The 15,727-nt window shown below is 38.6% G+C and overlaps 2 protein-coding genes across 2 annotated transcripts; one reads left to right on the top strand and one right to left on the bottom strand.

Annotated features, from left to right (window-relative positions):
* Positions 1 to 17: 17 nt before the first annotated feature.
* LOC129760451 (glycosaminoglycan xylosylkinase homolog) lies at positions 18 to 12,977 on the bottom strand (the record flags this gene model as incomplete). Its single annotated transcript, XM_055758092.1, has 3 exons — positions 12,931 to 12,977; positions 432 to 1,046; positions 18 to 375 (listed from the first exon to the last, which is right to left on the bottom strand). Coding segments are annotated over exons 2-3 (802 nt in total), but the record flags the coding sequence as incomplete, so codon positions are not given.
* A 532-nt stretch (positions 12,978 to 13,509) lies between these two features.
* LOC129760449 (nitric oxide-associated protein 1) lies at positions 13,510 to 15,727 on the top strand. Its single transcript, XM_055758090.1, has 2 exons — positions 13,510 to 13,702; positions 13,762 to 15,727. Exons 1-2 carry the CDS (start codon positions 13,549 to 13,551, stop codon positions 15,660 to 15,662), a joined length of 2,055 nt encoding a protein of 684 aa, XP_055614065.1. The 5' UTR covers positions 13,510 to 13,548; the 3' UTR covers positions 15,663 to 15,727.

The raw sequence follows: 15,727 nt of genomic DNA, 5'->3' as shown, positions 1-15,727 counted from the left end.
ACCAAGAAAAATCTTACTTATCATTGTTTCTCGAAGCCCTTCATCGGCAACCGAGTAGAGTTTAGTCAGAGATATCCTCCGACCCGCTACAATTGGAGTCCAGCGTAAATTTAGTATGGCACCTAAGTGAAAGGCAACGATTTCCGAATTGTGACGATCTTTCCCAGAGTAAACTGGTCCTTCAATCGTAGTGTCACGGTTATACCAAGCTGGTTTAAACAAGACCGATTGTTTTCCAGCCAAATCTAGCAGTAACTTAAGCTGAGTGCCTCTGGGAGTGTTTCGAGCTCGCGTAATTTCCGATTCCTGAAGCGATTTTAATACTTTTCCGATACGTTCGTCTTTGGCAGGGTAAATTTCATTTGCTTGAGGCCACTGAAGTTTGAAGAAAGACATCATTTTTAGAACATCAGATTTGAAATTAATCTTACCGAATTAGCAATACGCCACACAGTTGATATGTTAAAAGTTTTGGTCTCGAACGCTCTTATTAAAGCTCGTTTCATCGGATAGTATCGAGGATTCCTGTTTCGAAATGAAGGCTTCAACGCAGCAACTTTTATCTCCACCAGAGCACGAACCACATCGGATCGACTTGGAAACTGAACCGGAAGGTGATCATCCTCCTCATCTTCTCCAACCAGTCCCCGATTTCGAATATCGACATTAAACTTCCCGATAACCGCCGATGGTCCCACCGGTAAAGGAACACCTCGCTCGCTTTCTTGAATACCTCCTTTTATCCGGCCATTATTGCTACTGTCCACCGTTAGCCAATTGATAAAATACAAATTGGTACAGAAAACGAGAAGCAACAGTACCACCAATAAACCGATGACGATCAGATACAGATGCTTCCGTTTGGTCATCTGCATTCCTTTTTAAATAAATCGATGACAGCCGTGGTCATCTAGAATCTTTAAAACTGAGTCTCGATTGTGAACACATTTGAAATTGGACCAAAAACGTTAGGGTTTATCGTGAATACCAGATGCCGAAAACGGAAATCACATCCCGCTTGACCGAACGAACACCTGATAACGGAGCTTTGTTGTGAAAGAGAATAGGAAAAGGAAACATATTCAAAACAAAATAACTGTAAATTTGGCTGCGTTTTATTTATGGAAGCAGTAAGGGTGGTATTCAACAAAGGCAAATTTGGAAAATTAAAAGTCAAATTAAATTTTTATTTACGTCTTAAATATTTAATTTGAAATGAAGAGAGACATGACAAAAATGAAAAACTCGACAAAATTGGAAATTAATACAATTGACCTAAATGATACAATTGACTAAACAGACAAAGTTCGCAAAATTGACAAACTTGACAAAGTGACCAAACTGACCAAACTACCAAAATTGACAAAATATATCAAAAATGACAAAAATCACATAAATCACAAAATTCACAAAAATGACCAAAATTACTAAAATTACAGAAATTACAAAAATGACAAAAGTGACGAAAATCACAAGAATAATAAAAATGACCAGATTTCAAAATGACATAATATTAAAATTGACACATTTAAGATCTGTACTTCAGAATTATCCTTAGCCATTATGAAATTTTTTTTCATTTTGTTTTTTTTTTTTGTAATTCGTTTATTTGAAACGGCTCATACCTTGAGGCTTTAAGGAGCCAAACTCGTTTTGTTTTTTTTTACAATTGTTTGCTTAGGTCTAGATCACTTTTTTTTTCATTTTGTTGATATTTAAAATAAAATTTCTCTTAGAAAATTTTAAACAATTTTTATGCATATTTTCGCAATATTTGGCTATTTCATATCAGAAAAAAACATCATTGACACCCCTATTCAGTCGGACGCAGCCTAAATAGTCGCATGGCGGTCGGAATTTGAAAAGCAAAACGAACAAACATGCACAATAACTCGTATTAACATTCGACGCCAAACCGTGAAGCCAGCCGGTCACAATTTGTGGAAGTGGAAGTTTTTTCTTTTTTCTTTTAACACGCGTGGATTCGATTGAAAAAAGGATTTTTGGATTTCGATAAAATTGCTTTGGCAGTGCCAGAATATAAAAATAGTGTAAAATATAGTAATAGATAGAGAAAAAGCCTGGTCACAGGAAAAGGAAGGAATTTATTAAAATCAATAAGCAGAAGTGAAAATAGGTAAGTTAGGTTAGGTTTAGAATTAGATGACTTGACCAAACAAAATGGACGACGAAAAGGCGGATAAAGAAATTCCACCAGACAAACCTACTCCAACAACGCTACCAGACTTATCAACTACTGATGATGACTCAGATTTCCATGGATTCCAAGAGGAAGGTCCATCTAAGTCCAGGAAACGCCATTTAAAAAAGGGTGACGAAACAAACAAAAAATCTAAAAATGATGATCCAATTAATCAAAATGAAGAGAAAACTACTAATCAAGTTCAAATGAAGCAATCTACAACAAACAATATTAATCCAAAAAATAATCCTTCACACGAAGGCAAAATTTGGATTAAAAACAATCTTTACAATATCATATTTATTGAACCCATTTCCACTAAACCCGACGAAAATCTGCTAGAAGCAATGGAAGTCGGAAAATTTTTATTCGATCTTAACCTCAATCAATTTAATGAAATTAAAAAAGCAGGTAAATTCCGGTACAAATTAACTTACAAAAAACCCAAAGACACTGAACCAATCCTAAATGCAACGCAAATATTAAAAGCCAATAATTACAGAGCCACTATCCCTAAAATGCTAAAGGAAACCTTATGTATCATCAAAAACATCCCGTTCTCAATTACGGACGAGGAAATATTCAAATTCGCAATCTCTGATAAAAAAATTATAAATGTTGAAAGAATCAAAAGGAAAAAAGATGAAGCATTAATCAAAACTAAATCGGTCAAAATTACAGTTGAAGGATCCGAGGTACCGCGAAACATCCAAATATACGGCGTTAACAACAAACCCGAAATTTACCTATTCCCAGTTCGAATTTGCAATAACTGTTGGCGCATCGGTCACAAAGACAAAGCGTGCAAGAGTAAGAAAAACTGTAAAAACTGTGGAAATATACTTGACGAGAACCACATTAACTGCGAAAATAATGAACCCAAATGTAAGAATTGCGGAGGAGAACATCTTCCTAACTTCAAAGAATGTCCAGAGAAACTAAGAAGACAAAACATCAGCAATTTAATGGTCATAGATAAATTGACATTTTTAGAAGCACAAGAAAGATATCCAAAAACTTCTAATCGGTTTTCCCTATTACAGTCTGCCGACGCATTCCCTGAATTGGAACGTCCAAGCACGACACAAACAGGATACAGAACAACAGTACCTAAAAAAACTATACAATACCAAAACATAATTAAAAGTTACAAAATACAAAAACCAAAAAATAACCACACTGATAAAACAATCCAAAGTCAAGTAAAAACGATCGATGCCTTAGCACTACCTTCAAAACCAGTAGAAACAAATCCTCACAAAACCACAGAATTTGAAAGAACAACCACTTTAACTACTCAACAAACAATAGAACAATGTATGAAAATTTTAACATCATTGAATAAAAACTTAACAAATATTGAAACTGACATGCTAGAAATAGAAATAGGAACAGTTATTAATAACATGATGAACAAAAACCACACAGATACATCATACATCCAAAATCAAATATAAATAACTCCTAAACTTACAACAAACATTTTTTTTTCTTATTATTAAGGCAAATAAAAACTAACAATTATACGAGAGAAATAATCGGAAAAATGTCGATCTTTAAATATAATCTAAATATATCACAACTGAATATTCGTAGTATAAGACCTTTAAATAAGAGAGAACATATCAAAAACTATCTTATTCAAAATGACATTCATATATTTTTGCTCCAAGAAACTTGGATCAAGGACTCAGAAAATTATAAGTTTCTGAATTACAAATTCGTTAAAAAATGCCGTTCCGAAGGATACGGTGGAGTTGGCATATTAGTTCACCCTTCACTCATTTTCGAAAAAATAGATCTTAATCACATAGACCTAGAAGTAGTGGCAATTAAAATCAAAAATATAAAAAATCCCACAATATTTATTTCTGTTTACATTCCACAAGACACAACAATAAATTCATTTTGCAACCGTTATCTTTGTACCGTGCAGTCGCATTGTTTCGTTGCTCTATAGTTAAACAATAGATTGTGGTTTCGTGTATTCACGTCGTGTTTCCAGCCCAATACAACTGGCCTTGTATACGCCGTTAAGGAGTTCTGGGATCCAATTGGTAACCCGCCAATCCGGAGTAGGTGTGCCGTCGCCGGGGACCAGGAGGAATCTCAACACGACAGCCAGTTGACCACGAAAGAGAAACGCATTTTTTTTTCGACCAAACCACGTGGTGAACTCAAGGTCATCAGATCAGCTGCCACAACGAAGTCGAGCCGAGCTGCACGAAAGGAGGGTGGCTACAAAACAAAGCCTCACCAACTTCATCACTACTGGACTCGTTTGAAACAACAAAAAAAAGATTTGTATTTACTTTTTTTCATTTTCCCTTTTTTCTATTCTAACCTAGTACTAGCTTCAGCTATCTTTTCTCTTTATTTTTTTTCTTTGCATTTTGATAAGTGTACTTCGTTCATATTTTCATTACGGGAGTAATAAAATATGAGCGAAGGCGGGGGGGAGTACCCCGCAGTTCCTATGGATGATGCGGGCATGCTCTATGAAAATGTTGAGCACCTGGAGGACCCTAGCTTTTCCACTGAGAACAACATTTCAGTTGATGAAGCGGGCCCTTCAGGTGCTCATACATTTACAAAAGAAGATCTCTCGGCATCACCCACAGAAACTACGACCCCCCGAATCAAGGTTTATTCGGCTAATTCGACTTTTGCTGGTCCATGGGTGGTTTTTTTCCGGCCTAAACCTAACGGAAAACCGCTCAACGTTATTCAAATAACGAAGACTCTGGCTAAGTGGTCCTCTGTAACCAGCGTTACAAAGGTAAGACCAAACAAATTGCGAGTTGTCGTGGCTAGCCTGAAAGCAGCCAACGAAATTGTTGCCAGCAATCATTTCAACTTGGAATATCGAGTTTTTGTTCCATCTCGAGAGGTGGAAATTGAAGGAGTGATATCCGAAATGAGTCTGACAGCAGAATATGTTAAAGCCCACGGCGTGGGCAGATTCAGGAGCCTCGACTCGACTGAGGTCAAAATCTTGGACTGCCGCCAACTCGTGACTGCCTCCGTCGTTGCTGGCGTTAAAAAATATTCGCCGTCAGCCTCATTTCGGGTAACATTTGAGGGTACAGCACTCCCTCATTATGTCCTCATTGATGACATGCTAAGGCTTCCGGTTAGGTTGTTCGTGCCTCGTCCCATGAACTGCGACAAATGTGTCAAAATAGGACATACTGCCTCCCACTGTTGTAGTAAACCTCGTTGTTCTCGTTGTGGTGAAAATCATGGGGATGGAGCGTGCTCCGCAACAGTTCACAAATGTGTATATTGCGGAGGTTCTCCCCATGATTTATCTTCTTGTGATGCATTTAAAAATAGTTGGGTAAAACAGAGGCGTTCGTTGATGGAAAGATCAAAACGCTCCTATGCCGCCGTTCTGAAGAGCGTATCGCCTCCGGTAGAATCTATTTCAAACAATGTTTTTTCTGTACTGCCGGTTGACGACGGTGCCACAGATACAACTGATGAAGAACAGCCATCATTCTTGTTAGGGAGCTCCCGGAAGCGCACAAAAGTAACTTCTCCTAAAATTCCTAAAAAGGTCCCTCTAATCAATGCACCAGTCAGCAGTGGTAAGAAATCTTCTTCTGTGAATAAGGAAAACCAAACCCCACCTGGTTTTCGCGGGAAAACTACATCTTTCAATGATCCTGCAATCGCAGAAACATCAAAAGACCCAACACCTAATGTTAGCTTTTCTGCTGTAACTGTCCAGAGGGGACTTTTCAAGCTGTCCGATGTTGTGAATGGGCTGCTTTCGTTTTTTGATGCATCGGACTCTATCAGAAGTATGATTACAGCAATGCTTCCTATTGTGAAGACATTTTTTGAGCAATTGATGCAAACTTGGCCCCTTCTTTCAGTGTTTATCTCTCTCGATGGCTAATGTACGCCGAGAGGTCGGAGATATCACTGTTATACAGTGGAACTGTCGTAGTCTCATTCCTAAACTGGATGTGGTCAACCATTTACTTCATAAAACGAACTGTGATATTTTTGCATTGTCCGAAACTTGGTTATCTTCTCAATCTAACATCTCATTCCACAATTTTAATATTATCCGTCTGGATCGTGACGATTCTTATGGAGGGGTACTTTTGGGGATCAATAAGTGCCACTCCTTTTATAGAATTCACCTTCCTTTATCGGGCGGAATTGAAGCTGTTGCTTGTCATACAACTATAAGAGGTAAGGACTTATGTGTTGTCAGTTTGTACTGGCCTCATAGAGTTGCAGTGGATCGAAGTCACCTGAAGGATCTGTGCTCAGTGCTCCCCGAGCCAAGGTTGATCCTGGGGGACTTCAATTCGCATGGAACTGTCTGGGGAGAACAAATTGACGATAGTCGTTCTACTCTTATCTATGACATTTGTGACAGTTTCAATTTAACAATTTTGAACACGGGTGAAAAAACACGGGTACCTAAACCTCCTGCAAGACAAAGCGCAATTGACCTCTCACTCTGCTCAAATTCCCTATCATTTGATTGCCAGTGGAAGGTGGTCCATGATCCTAATGGTAGTGATCACTTGCCTATCGAAATTACTATCACCAATGGGGTCAGCACTTCAAACACAATAAGTATGACATATGACCTTACGAGACACATCGACTGGAAAAAGTACTCGGACGAAATAATAACAGCCATCGATTCTATGCATGTTCTATCTCCGTTGGAGGAATACCACTTTCTTTCACGTTTGATATATGAAAGTGCACTTTGTGCTCAAACGAAACCCATCCCAGATTCATCTGTTCCTAGAAGGCCCCCTAATCCTTGGTGGGACCAGCAGTGTTCCAAGCTTTATAAAGACAAATCGAAAGCATTCAAAGATTTTCGAAAACATGGAACTCTCGTCCTTTTTGAAACATATGTTTCCCTCGAAAAACAGTTCAAAAATTTGATCAAGGGGAAGAAAAAGGCGTATTGGAGGAATTTTGTGGGTGGTTTATCACGGGAAACATCCTTGAGTACCTTGTGGAATGTGGCACGAAGCATGCGTAACCGATCATCTACAAATGAAAGTGGAGAATATTCACATAGATGGATATTTAACTTCGCACGGAAAGTCTGTCCAGATTCTACACCTGTGCAAAAAATAATCCGGAATGTGCCTCCAGATAGGTGTGATCTAGATTCCAGCTTTTCAATGGTCGAATTCTCACTTGCTCTCCTCTCTTGCAACAATTCAGCTCCGGGAATTGATAAAATCAAATTTAACTTGTTGAAGAACCTCCCGGATGCCGCAAAGTTTCGCTTGTTAAATTTATTTAATCAATTCTTGGAGCACAACATTGTTCCCCAAGAGTGGAGACAAGTGAGAGTGATTGCTATCCAAAAGCCCGGAAAACCAGCTTCTGATCCCAATTCGTACCGTCCAATAGCGATGTTGTCTTGTATACGGAAATTGATGGAGAAAATGATTTTGTTCCGATTGGATAAGTGGGTGGAAACAAATGGCCTACTTTCAGATACTCAATTTGGGTTTCGAAGGGGCAAAGGGACAAACGATTGTCTTGCTTTGCTGTCTTCAGAGATACAAATGGCGTATGCGAAACGTGAGCAAATGGCTTCAGTGTTTCTAGACATAAAGGGAGCTTTTGATGCTGTCTCAATAGAGGTTTTGTCAGACAAATTGCACTTCCGAGGTCTGCCTCCACTATTGAACAACATCTTATACAGCTTGCTTTGTGAGAAACATCTGAACTTTGCTCACGGAGATATTGCAATTAGAAGAACCTCTTACATGGGCCTCCCACAGGGTTCATGTTTGAGTCCACTTTTGTATAACTTTTACGTGAGTGACATCGACAGTTGTCTCTCTGAAGGCTGCACTCTAAGACAACTTGCAGATGATGGCGTGGTGTCTGTCACAGGATCTACTGAGTCTCATCTGCACAGACCTTTACAAGATACTTTAGACCGATTGTCTTCCTGGGCTTTGGGGCTTGGGATTGAGTTTTCTTCTCAGAAAACGGAGATGGTTGTTTTCTCTAAGAAACGTAGACCTGCTCAACCTAAGCTTCAACTCCTAGGCAGACCGATCACTCAATCGAGGTGTTTTAAGTATCTTGGGGTTTGGTTTGATTCCAAGTGTACCTGGAGAGCCCATATTGAGTATCTGAAAGGAAAATGCCAACAAAGAATCAATTTTCTCCGATCAATCACTGGCACCTGGTGGGGAGCCCATCCAGAAGATCTTATAAAACTGTACCGTACAACGATTCTCTCAGTGATGGAATATGGCAGTTTCTGTTTCCAATCAACTGCTAAAACGCACCTCATCAAACTCGAGCGAATTCAATATCGATGTCTACGAATAGCATTGGGTTGTATGCCCTCAACGCATACCATGAGTCTCGAAGTTTTGGCAGGTATACTTCCACTGAAAGATCGATTTTATTCACTATCTCTCCGGTTCCTCATCAGGTGTGAGGTCATGAACCCATTGGTGATTGCAAATTTCGAGAAGCTCCTTGAGCAAAATTTTCAAACAAGATATAGGGCTGTATATCATGAATTCATGTCTATGCAGGTTAATCCTTCATCGTATTCTTCCATCCGTGTTTTTCTCCCTGACTACGACATCTCCTCTGTCCAGTTTGATTTGTCCATACAGCAGGAAATCCGTGGGATCCCTGAACAACTCCGTCCCTTCGTTGTTCCAAGGATTTTTTATGCAAAGTATGGACACGTCAATGCTGAACAAATGTACTTTACTGATGGATCTCTTATAAACGAGTGTACCGGGTTTGGAGTGTTCAATCAAATATCCTGTGCATCTTATAGTCTGCAATCTCCATGCTCCGTGTATATCGCTGAATTAGCAGCCATTCATTGGGCACTGGATAACATAGCCACGCGAACCGTTGAACACTATTTCATTGTAACGGACAGTCTCAGCTCAGTTGAGGCTATTCGTTCAATAAAGCCCGGAAAGCACTCACCGTACTTCCTTGAGAAGATACGGATAACGTTGAGTGCTTTATCAAGACGCTGCTTTAGCATCACCTTCGTTTGGGTTCCTTCACATTGCTCGATAGTGGGCAATGAGAAGGCAGACTCACTAGCGAAGGTGGGTGCAACTGAAGGCGATATTTATCAGCGTCAAATTGCCTTCAATGAGTTCTATTTTTTGATTCGTCGAAACGCTCTCGTCAACTGGCAGCGCAAATGGTACGAAGATGAGAAGGGCCGCTGGCTCCACTCGATTATTCCAAAGGTAAGCCTCAAACCCTGGTTTAATAGGTTGGACCTGAGTCGGGATTTTATTCGTATATTCTCTCGTCTCATGTCCAATCATTATTCCATGGATGCGGTACTCTATCGTTTAAATATTGCTGGCAGCAATTTGTGTGGCTGTGGCCAAGGTTACCACGACATAGAGCATATCGTTTGGTCATGTGAGGTCCATCTAGCCGCCAGAGCGGATTTATTGGACTCCCTTCGGGCCCGAGGGAAACCACCCTACACCCCAGTAAGAGATGTATTAGCTGCGATAGACCTTGATTACATGTTTGAAATCTACCTCTTCTTAAAAGCTATAAACCTCCGTCTCTAACCAATCCTTTACTATTTTCTCTATATCTATTCTAGTTTTTAACAATGAATTGTAAATACAAAAAAAAACTGACTTTGGCTCCTTAAAACCTTCGGTATGAGCCGTTTCAAATAAACGAATTACAAAAAAAAAAAAACAACAATAAATTCATTCGAACTACAGATTAATAATCTTTTCAACTTTATCCAAAACAGCTCAACCCCAGTCCTTATAGGAGGAGATTTTAACGCGTACCATCCTACATGGGACCGAATTAATCAAAAAATAAATAGGAGAGGAGCAATCATTAGTGAGCTTCTTGTAAATAATAATCTTATTTATTTAAATAACGGGAAACCTACCACATGGCCAGACATCAACCACTCTTCCTCAGCCATCGATTTAACATTAGCCACGGTAGAACTTGCTGGTAAAATGAATTGGGAAATAAATGAGACAGATTTCGATTCCGACCACAAATTAATAGAATGCAGTTTGATTGAATACAATAAATTAGACAATAACAAACCTATCAACTTAATCAATAAAAACAAAGCTATTCTTAATCTCAATCAAATAGACCCAAATACAATAGAAAACGCAGAAGACATGAACACTAAAATTTCAGAAGCAATTTCAAAGTCGACGTACCAAATCAAACTAGATTCTAATAAGAAGATAAAACCTTATTGGAATGACAAAATCAAAGATCTATATGAAATAAAAAATAAAAAACACATTATCTTTAGAAACAACCTTACATTAGAAAACAAAAAAGAGTACAAAAAAGCAGAATACAATTTCAAGAAAGAATTTAAAAAAGAAATTATGAATTATCGAAAAGAAATGCTAGATAAAATTAACGAGGACACCCCAGTCAATGAGATGTGGAAAATAGTTAAGGCTATCGAAGGAAACACAAAACAAAAAGAAAACTTAGAACTTATTACAAACGAAACATTAGCAAACAGTTTTATGGACATTAACTTTAAAAAAACAAGCATAGAAAAGTTCCAATCAAATAACTATGAAACGAATGAAGAAAAGTACGCGGGAAATATCCCCATAGCGAACATGATTAATAATATTAAAAGAAAGAAAGATCGATCTGCAGCAGGTGAAAACAAACTATCTTTTTACCTTCTTAAAAGAATAAATAAAGAATTACTTATTAAAATATTAGAAATCACCAACATAGTTTGGATGACAGGAGAAATTCCGACAGAATGGCTGAAGATTAAAATCATCCCAATCCATAAACCGAATAAAGATAAAACGCTTAGCTCCTCATATAGACCAATTGCTCTAATTAACACGAATCTTAAAATCATAAATTCAGAAATCAAAAACAGAATAGACAATTTTATTAGAGAAAATAACCATATGCCCAAATACTCTTACGGCTTCAGAGCAGGTTTCTCATCCATCGATTGCATAAATCACCTAAACTCAATCGTTATGGATGCTAAAAGAGGTAAACTAAAAACAATATCAGTATTTTTAGACTTGTCCAAAGCCTTCGACTCTGTTGAAACAAATAAATTACTCGAAATCTTAGACGACATGAAATTACCTGCCAAAATAACACTTTGGTTAGAAAAATATTTACAATCCAGAGAAGTTCTACTTCAAACAGAAAACAGTATTATTTCTAAAGAAAATAATTATGGTCTCCCTCAAGGTTGTCCTTTATCACCTACCCTCTTTAATTTGTATACGAAAGATCTACACACCATTAACGATACGAATAAATCAATATTACAATTCGCTGATGATTTTGTTCTAACAATCTCAAGCAAAACCAAAGAAGCAGCGGAAGAAGAATGTAACGAAACCTTGAAAGAATTATCTCATAAACTAAACGAACTAAAAATTAAAATTAACATAGAAAAAACTGCGGCAATATTATTTGATGCCAAGATAGATGAACAAATACTTTTAAAAATCAATAGTATTCCAATCAAACAAGTGAACAACCATAAATACCTTGGTTACATGATTGATCAAAAACTATCTAACAAAACACATATAAATTATCTAAACAACAAAATTATGTCAAGAATCAACGTACTCAAAATAATATGCAAGAAAAAAGAAGGTGCTCATCCACAAACAGCTTTGAAGATCAATAAAGCCATTATACGATCTCAAATTGATTACGGCATAACAATCTACGGTAATACAGCGAAATCGAATTTAAACAAATTAAATACTACATTTAACGAATCACTTAGAATTTGTCTGCGACTATTAAAATCAACTCCCATTAACGCGTTATACGCAGAAGCTGGAGAAATGCCGATAAAAAAAAGAGCACAATGGCTAGCCAAAAAAGAAATCCTTAAAGCATTCTCAAACAACAAACCAATTGTAGAAAAATTAGAAGGATTCTTAGACATAGATATATTACCTAAGAAAGTAACTCTTTTAGAGATCTCAACCTATCTAAATAACTACTTAATTGTTCAAACAGCCTCCAATCAACACTACTCTTTTAATTCTGATCACTGGAAGGATTTTAAACATAACATTGAAGAAAATATTAAAGGTTTGAACAAAAAGGAACAGAATAAAAATAGTATCAAAGTTATTGTGGGAGAACTTCTTCAAAACAGATTCAAAGAATATCAAAAAATTTACACGGACGGTTCAAAATCAAATCAAAGTAGCGGTATCGGAATATATTTCGAAAACGATAAAGAAAAATTTTGTTGTAGAGTAAATAAGGAACTTTCCATAATGAATATTGAATTACTAGCAATAAAAACGGCTATTGACATGATCAATTCTAAAACGGGACAAAATTTCCTAATATGTACCGACTCTAAGTCTGGATTACAATCCCTCAAGAACAAAAGCATCAAAGATAACTTCATTAAAAACGAAATCATAAACAGCATAACATCCACCAATAAAAACATTAAGCTCCAATGGGTTCCAGGACATAGCAACATAACTGGTAACGAAGTGGCAGATATGTTATCAAAACAAGGTTGCAATGAACAACTAATGATAAACACAAAAATACCTTTAACCGATGCACTGAACTTGGCAAAAGACGAATCCATATTAGAATGGCAGGATGAATATGAAAAACTATCGCTAACTAAAGGTAAAAAACATTTCCAAATACTTAAAAAACCGACCCTAAAACCTTGGTTTACAAACCTAAACTTAGGAACACAACAAATCATAACTATGGGGAGGCTTAGAACTTTCCACACACTGGACAAAGAAAAACTCTACCTTTGGAAAATGACAGACAATGACAAATGCGAAATTTGCAACACGACTGAGAACAGTGAGCACATACTATTCCGATGCTATAAATATACCCTCTCTAGAAATAACTTCCCTAGCTTGATAATAAACGAAGACCTAGAAACACTCCTAGCGAAAACAAATAGAAAAACTTACCTAGAAGTAACACGATTTATTAAATTTAATAATATTTCGCTCTGAGTCACTTAGGCCAGTGCCGATTCGATATCTAAAAGAAGATGTAAAATAATAATCATAAATATGCAACTGCCAACTCAAATTATAAAAATCCAACAACCCTCGCAGTAGTAAACAATAATAACAAAAAGTGGCAAAAAGAAGCCACAACAACACTTCCACTTTCACGCGTGACACAGCGGTTGACAAGACTTGGCAGTATAGCTCGTACAACAACACACGAGCTGGCCATTACCACCAAACGAAGAAGAAGAAGTAACTCGTATTAAATTTCTATAGTAAAAGTGCTTAAAATTCAACCTTTATTTGAGTATAAGTGCAGAAAAAATGTTTCTGGGTCGCAATCTGGTAAGATTACGCTTTCTTCAGAGCATAAGAGGATGTGCAACCGGCAAGCAGCTGAAACCGGACTACCGGTCCCAGGACGAAATCTTCGAACAGTTGCAGAACCACATCCGGTACAGTTCCATCGTTGAGGACAGTATGTATCACAAATATGTTAATTAAAATCGCATTTAAATTATTGATTGTTTTTTTAAGGTGCTCTCAAACTGGGTTACCGTAAAAATAAAATCGTTGAGAATCGTCTCAGGAAAGAAGAACGCAAAAGGATCGCGGAAAGTATCAAATCGCAACCGTTTTCCGTTGCCCTGGCCCATCTGTACGGTGAAAACTTGGTTGAAGCAAAAGATTTTGAAGATACGGAGATGGAACCGGATCCAAGCCTTGATTATGTTCCCTACGAAAAACTTGTTAGGCAGGTCCCCAAAGCGAGGTTGGAGGATTCTAGCGCAGTTGTAGAAGCTCCGACCACCGGCGAGTGGATGTCGGATTACGAGTTTTACGAGGAGGACGAGGAAGACGATCGAAGTTCGTTCTACGGGACTCCGGATCCAAAGGAACCCGTTTCGACGATACCCTGTGGAGGTTGTGGTGCCCTGTTGCAGTGTAAGGAACCTTCCATTCCTGGTTATTTGCCGAGCGAGTTGTTCAAGGGCAAACAGAAACAGCAACTGATCAAAAGCATCTGCCAGAGGTGTCACTTTTTGAAGAATTACAATACGGCTATCAATGTGACGGTATCGCCGGAGGATTACGTGGAGATGATTTCATCGATACGGGATAAGAAAGCACTGGTGATTTTGATGATTGATCTACTAGACTTTCCATGTTCGATTTGGCCCGGGCTGGCAGAAATTTTAGGGCCCAAACGTTCGGTCATAGTTGTGGGAAATAAAGTGGATTTGCTGCCCAAAGACTGTCCCGGTTATTTGGACAACATTCGAATTCACCTAACCAAAACATTGGAGAAGGCTGGCTTTGAGCGAAATAATATCAAGCATGTCTCGCTGATATCTGCCACAACGGGATTCGGAGTAGAAGAATTGATTACTAAACTGCACAACGTTTGGGGCACTCGAGGTGACGTTTATCTCGTTGGATGTACCAATGTGGGAAAAAGTTCACTTTTCAATGCCCTGTTGGGGTCGGATTTGTGTAAAGTACAAGCGTTGGATTTGGTTCAACGAGCAACGGCTTGCCCTTGGCCTGGAACGACTTTGAGAATGCTCAAATTTCCGATCCTAAGACCATCCGATTATCGTATGTTCCTAAGGACAAAACGTCTCCAATCAGAACGATTGAAAATACACGCCGAAAACAAGCTACGTCGACAACAGGCTCGTGAGACTGGATCCCCAAAATTCGCCACCTTAATAGGCCACATTGGAAAAACCTTCATACCCGAACGAACGGAATTAACCGATGGCTTTTCCGTTTCGCAGCGAGGATCCGCTCAAAGTCCCATTCTAACTTTGAACGAAAACAGTGAAGTCTACAAGAACAGTAAATGGTGCTACGATACGCCAGGCGTAATCCAACCGGATCAAATTACCAATCTACTTACGACAGATGAACTCTTACTTACAATCCCCAGGCAAATGATTCGACCCAGAACTTACCTATTGAAAACAGGGCTCACCCTGTTCCTAGCAGGTCTAGGACGCTTGGACTACCTCGAAGGGCCACAATCCACCAGAGTTCAACTGTATGCATCTCCAAACCTTCCAACACTGATCTGTGATACAACGCACGCAGAACAAATCTACCAAAACCTGCTTGGAACGGAATATCTGCGGGTGCCCTGCTCAGATCCGGAACGACTAGCTAAGTGGCCGCAGCTTGAACCAGCTAGCGACATTCTGCTAAACAGTTGCAATGAGAAACACATTTCCGTGGCCGATGTGGTGCTTTCCTCAGCCGGATGGATAGGTATCACGCTTCCCCCGGGTGCAGAAGGACTGTTTAGAGCCTGGACCCCGGAACGGCGAGGTATCTATGTGCGGCAACCGTCGCTGCTACCCTACGGATTGTCTTTGCGAGGGAAACGTATCCGCGGTTCGTTGGCCTACCGTGTCGGAAATGTTTTGACGAAGCAATAGGTAAGTTCTCTTTGATAGTTTTAAAGATACTAGATTTTACATTATTCAAATAAAGTTATGTGCTA

Source organism: Uranotaenia lowii, unplaced genomic scaffold (genome assembly GCF_029784155.1).
Source record: "Uranotaenia lowii strain MFRU-FL unplaced genomic scaffold, ASM2978415v1 HiC_scaffold_610, whole genome shotgun sequence".
In the NCBI taxonomy this organism is placed as follows: Eukaryota; Metazoa; Arthropoda; class Insecta; order Diptera; family Culicidae; genus Uranotaenia; species Uranotaenia lowii.
Note: the sequence above shows the minus strand (reverse complement) of the source record. Positions and strands in the feature narration are given on the sequence as shown.

Bases quoted from the DNA above. Each gene is read 5' to 3' on its own strand.
- LOC129760449 (XM_055758090.1), top strand. From the start codon at position 13,549: ATGTTTCTGGGTCGCAATCTGGTAAGATTACGCTTTCTTCAGAGCATA. The intron at 13,703-13,761 runs GTATGTATCACA...TGTTTTTTTAAG, and splicing joins CAGTTCCATCGTTGAGGACA to GTGCTCTCAAACTGGGTTAC.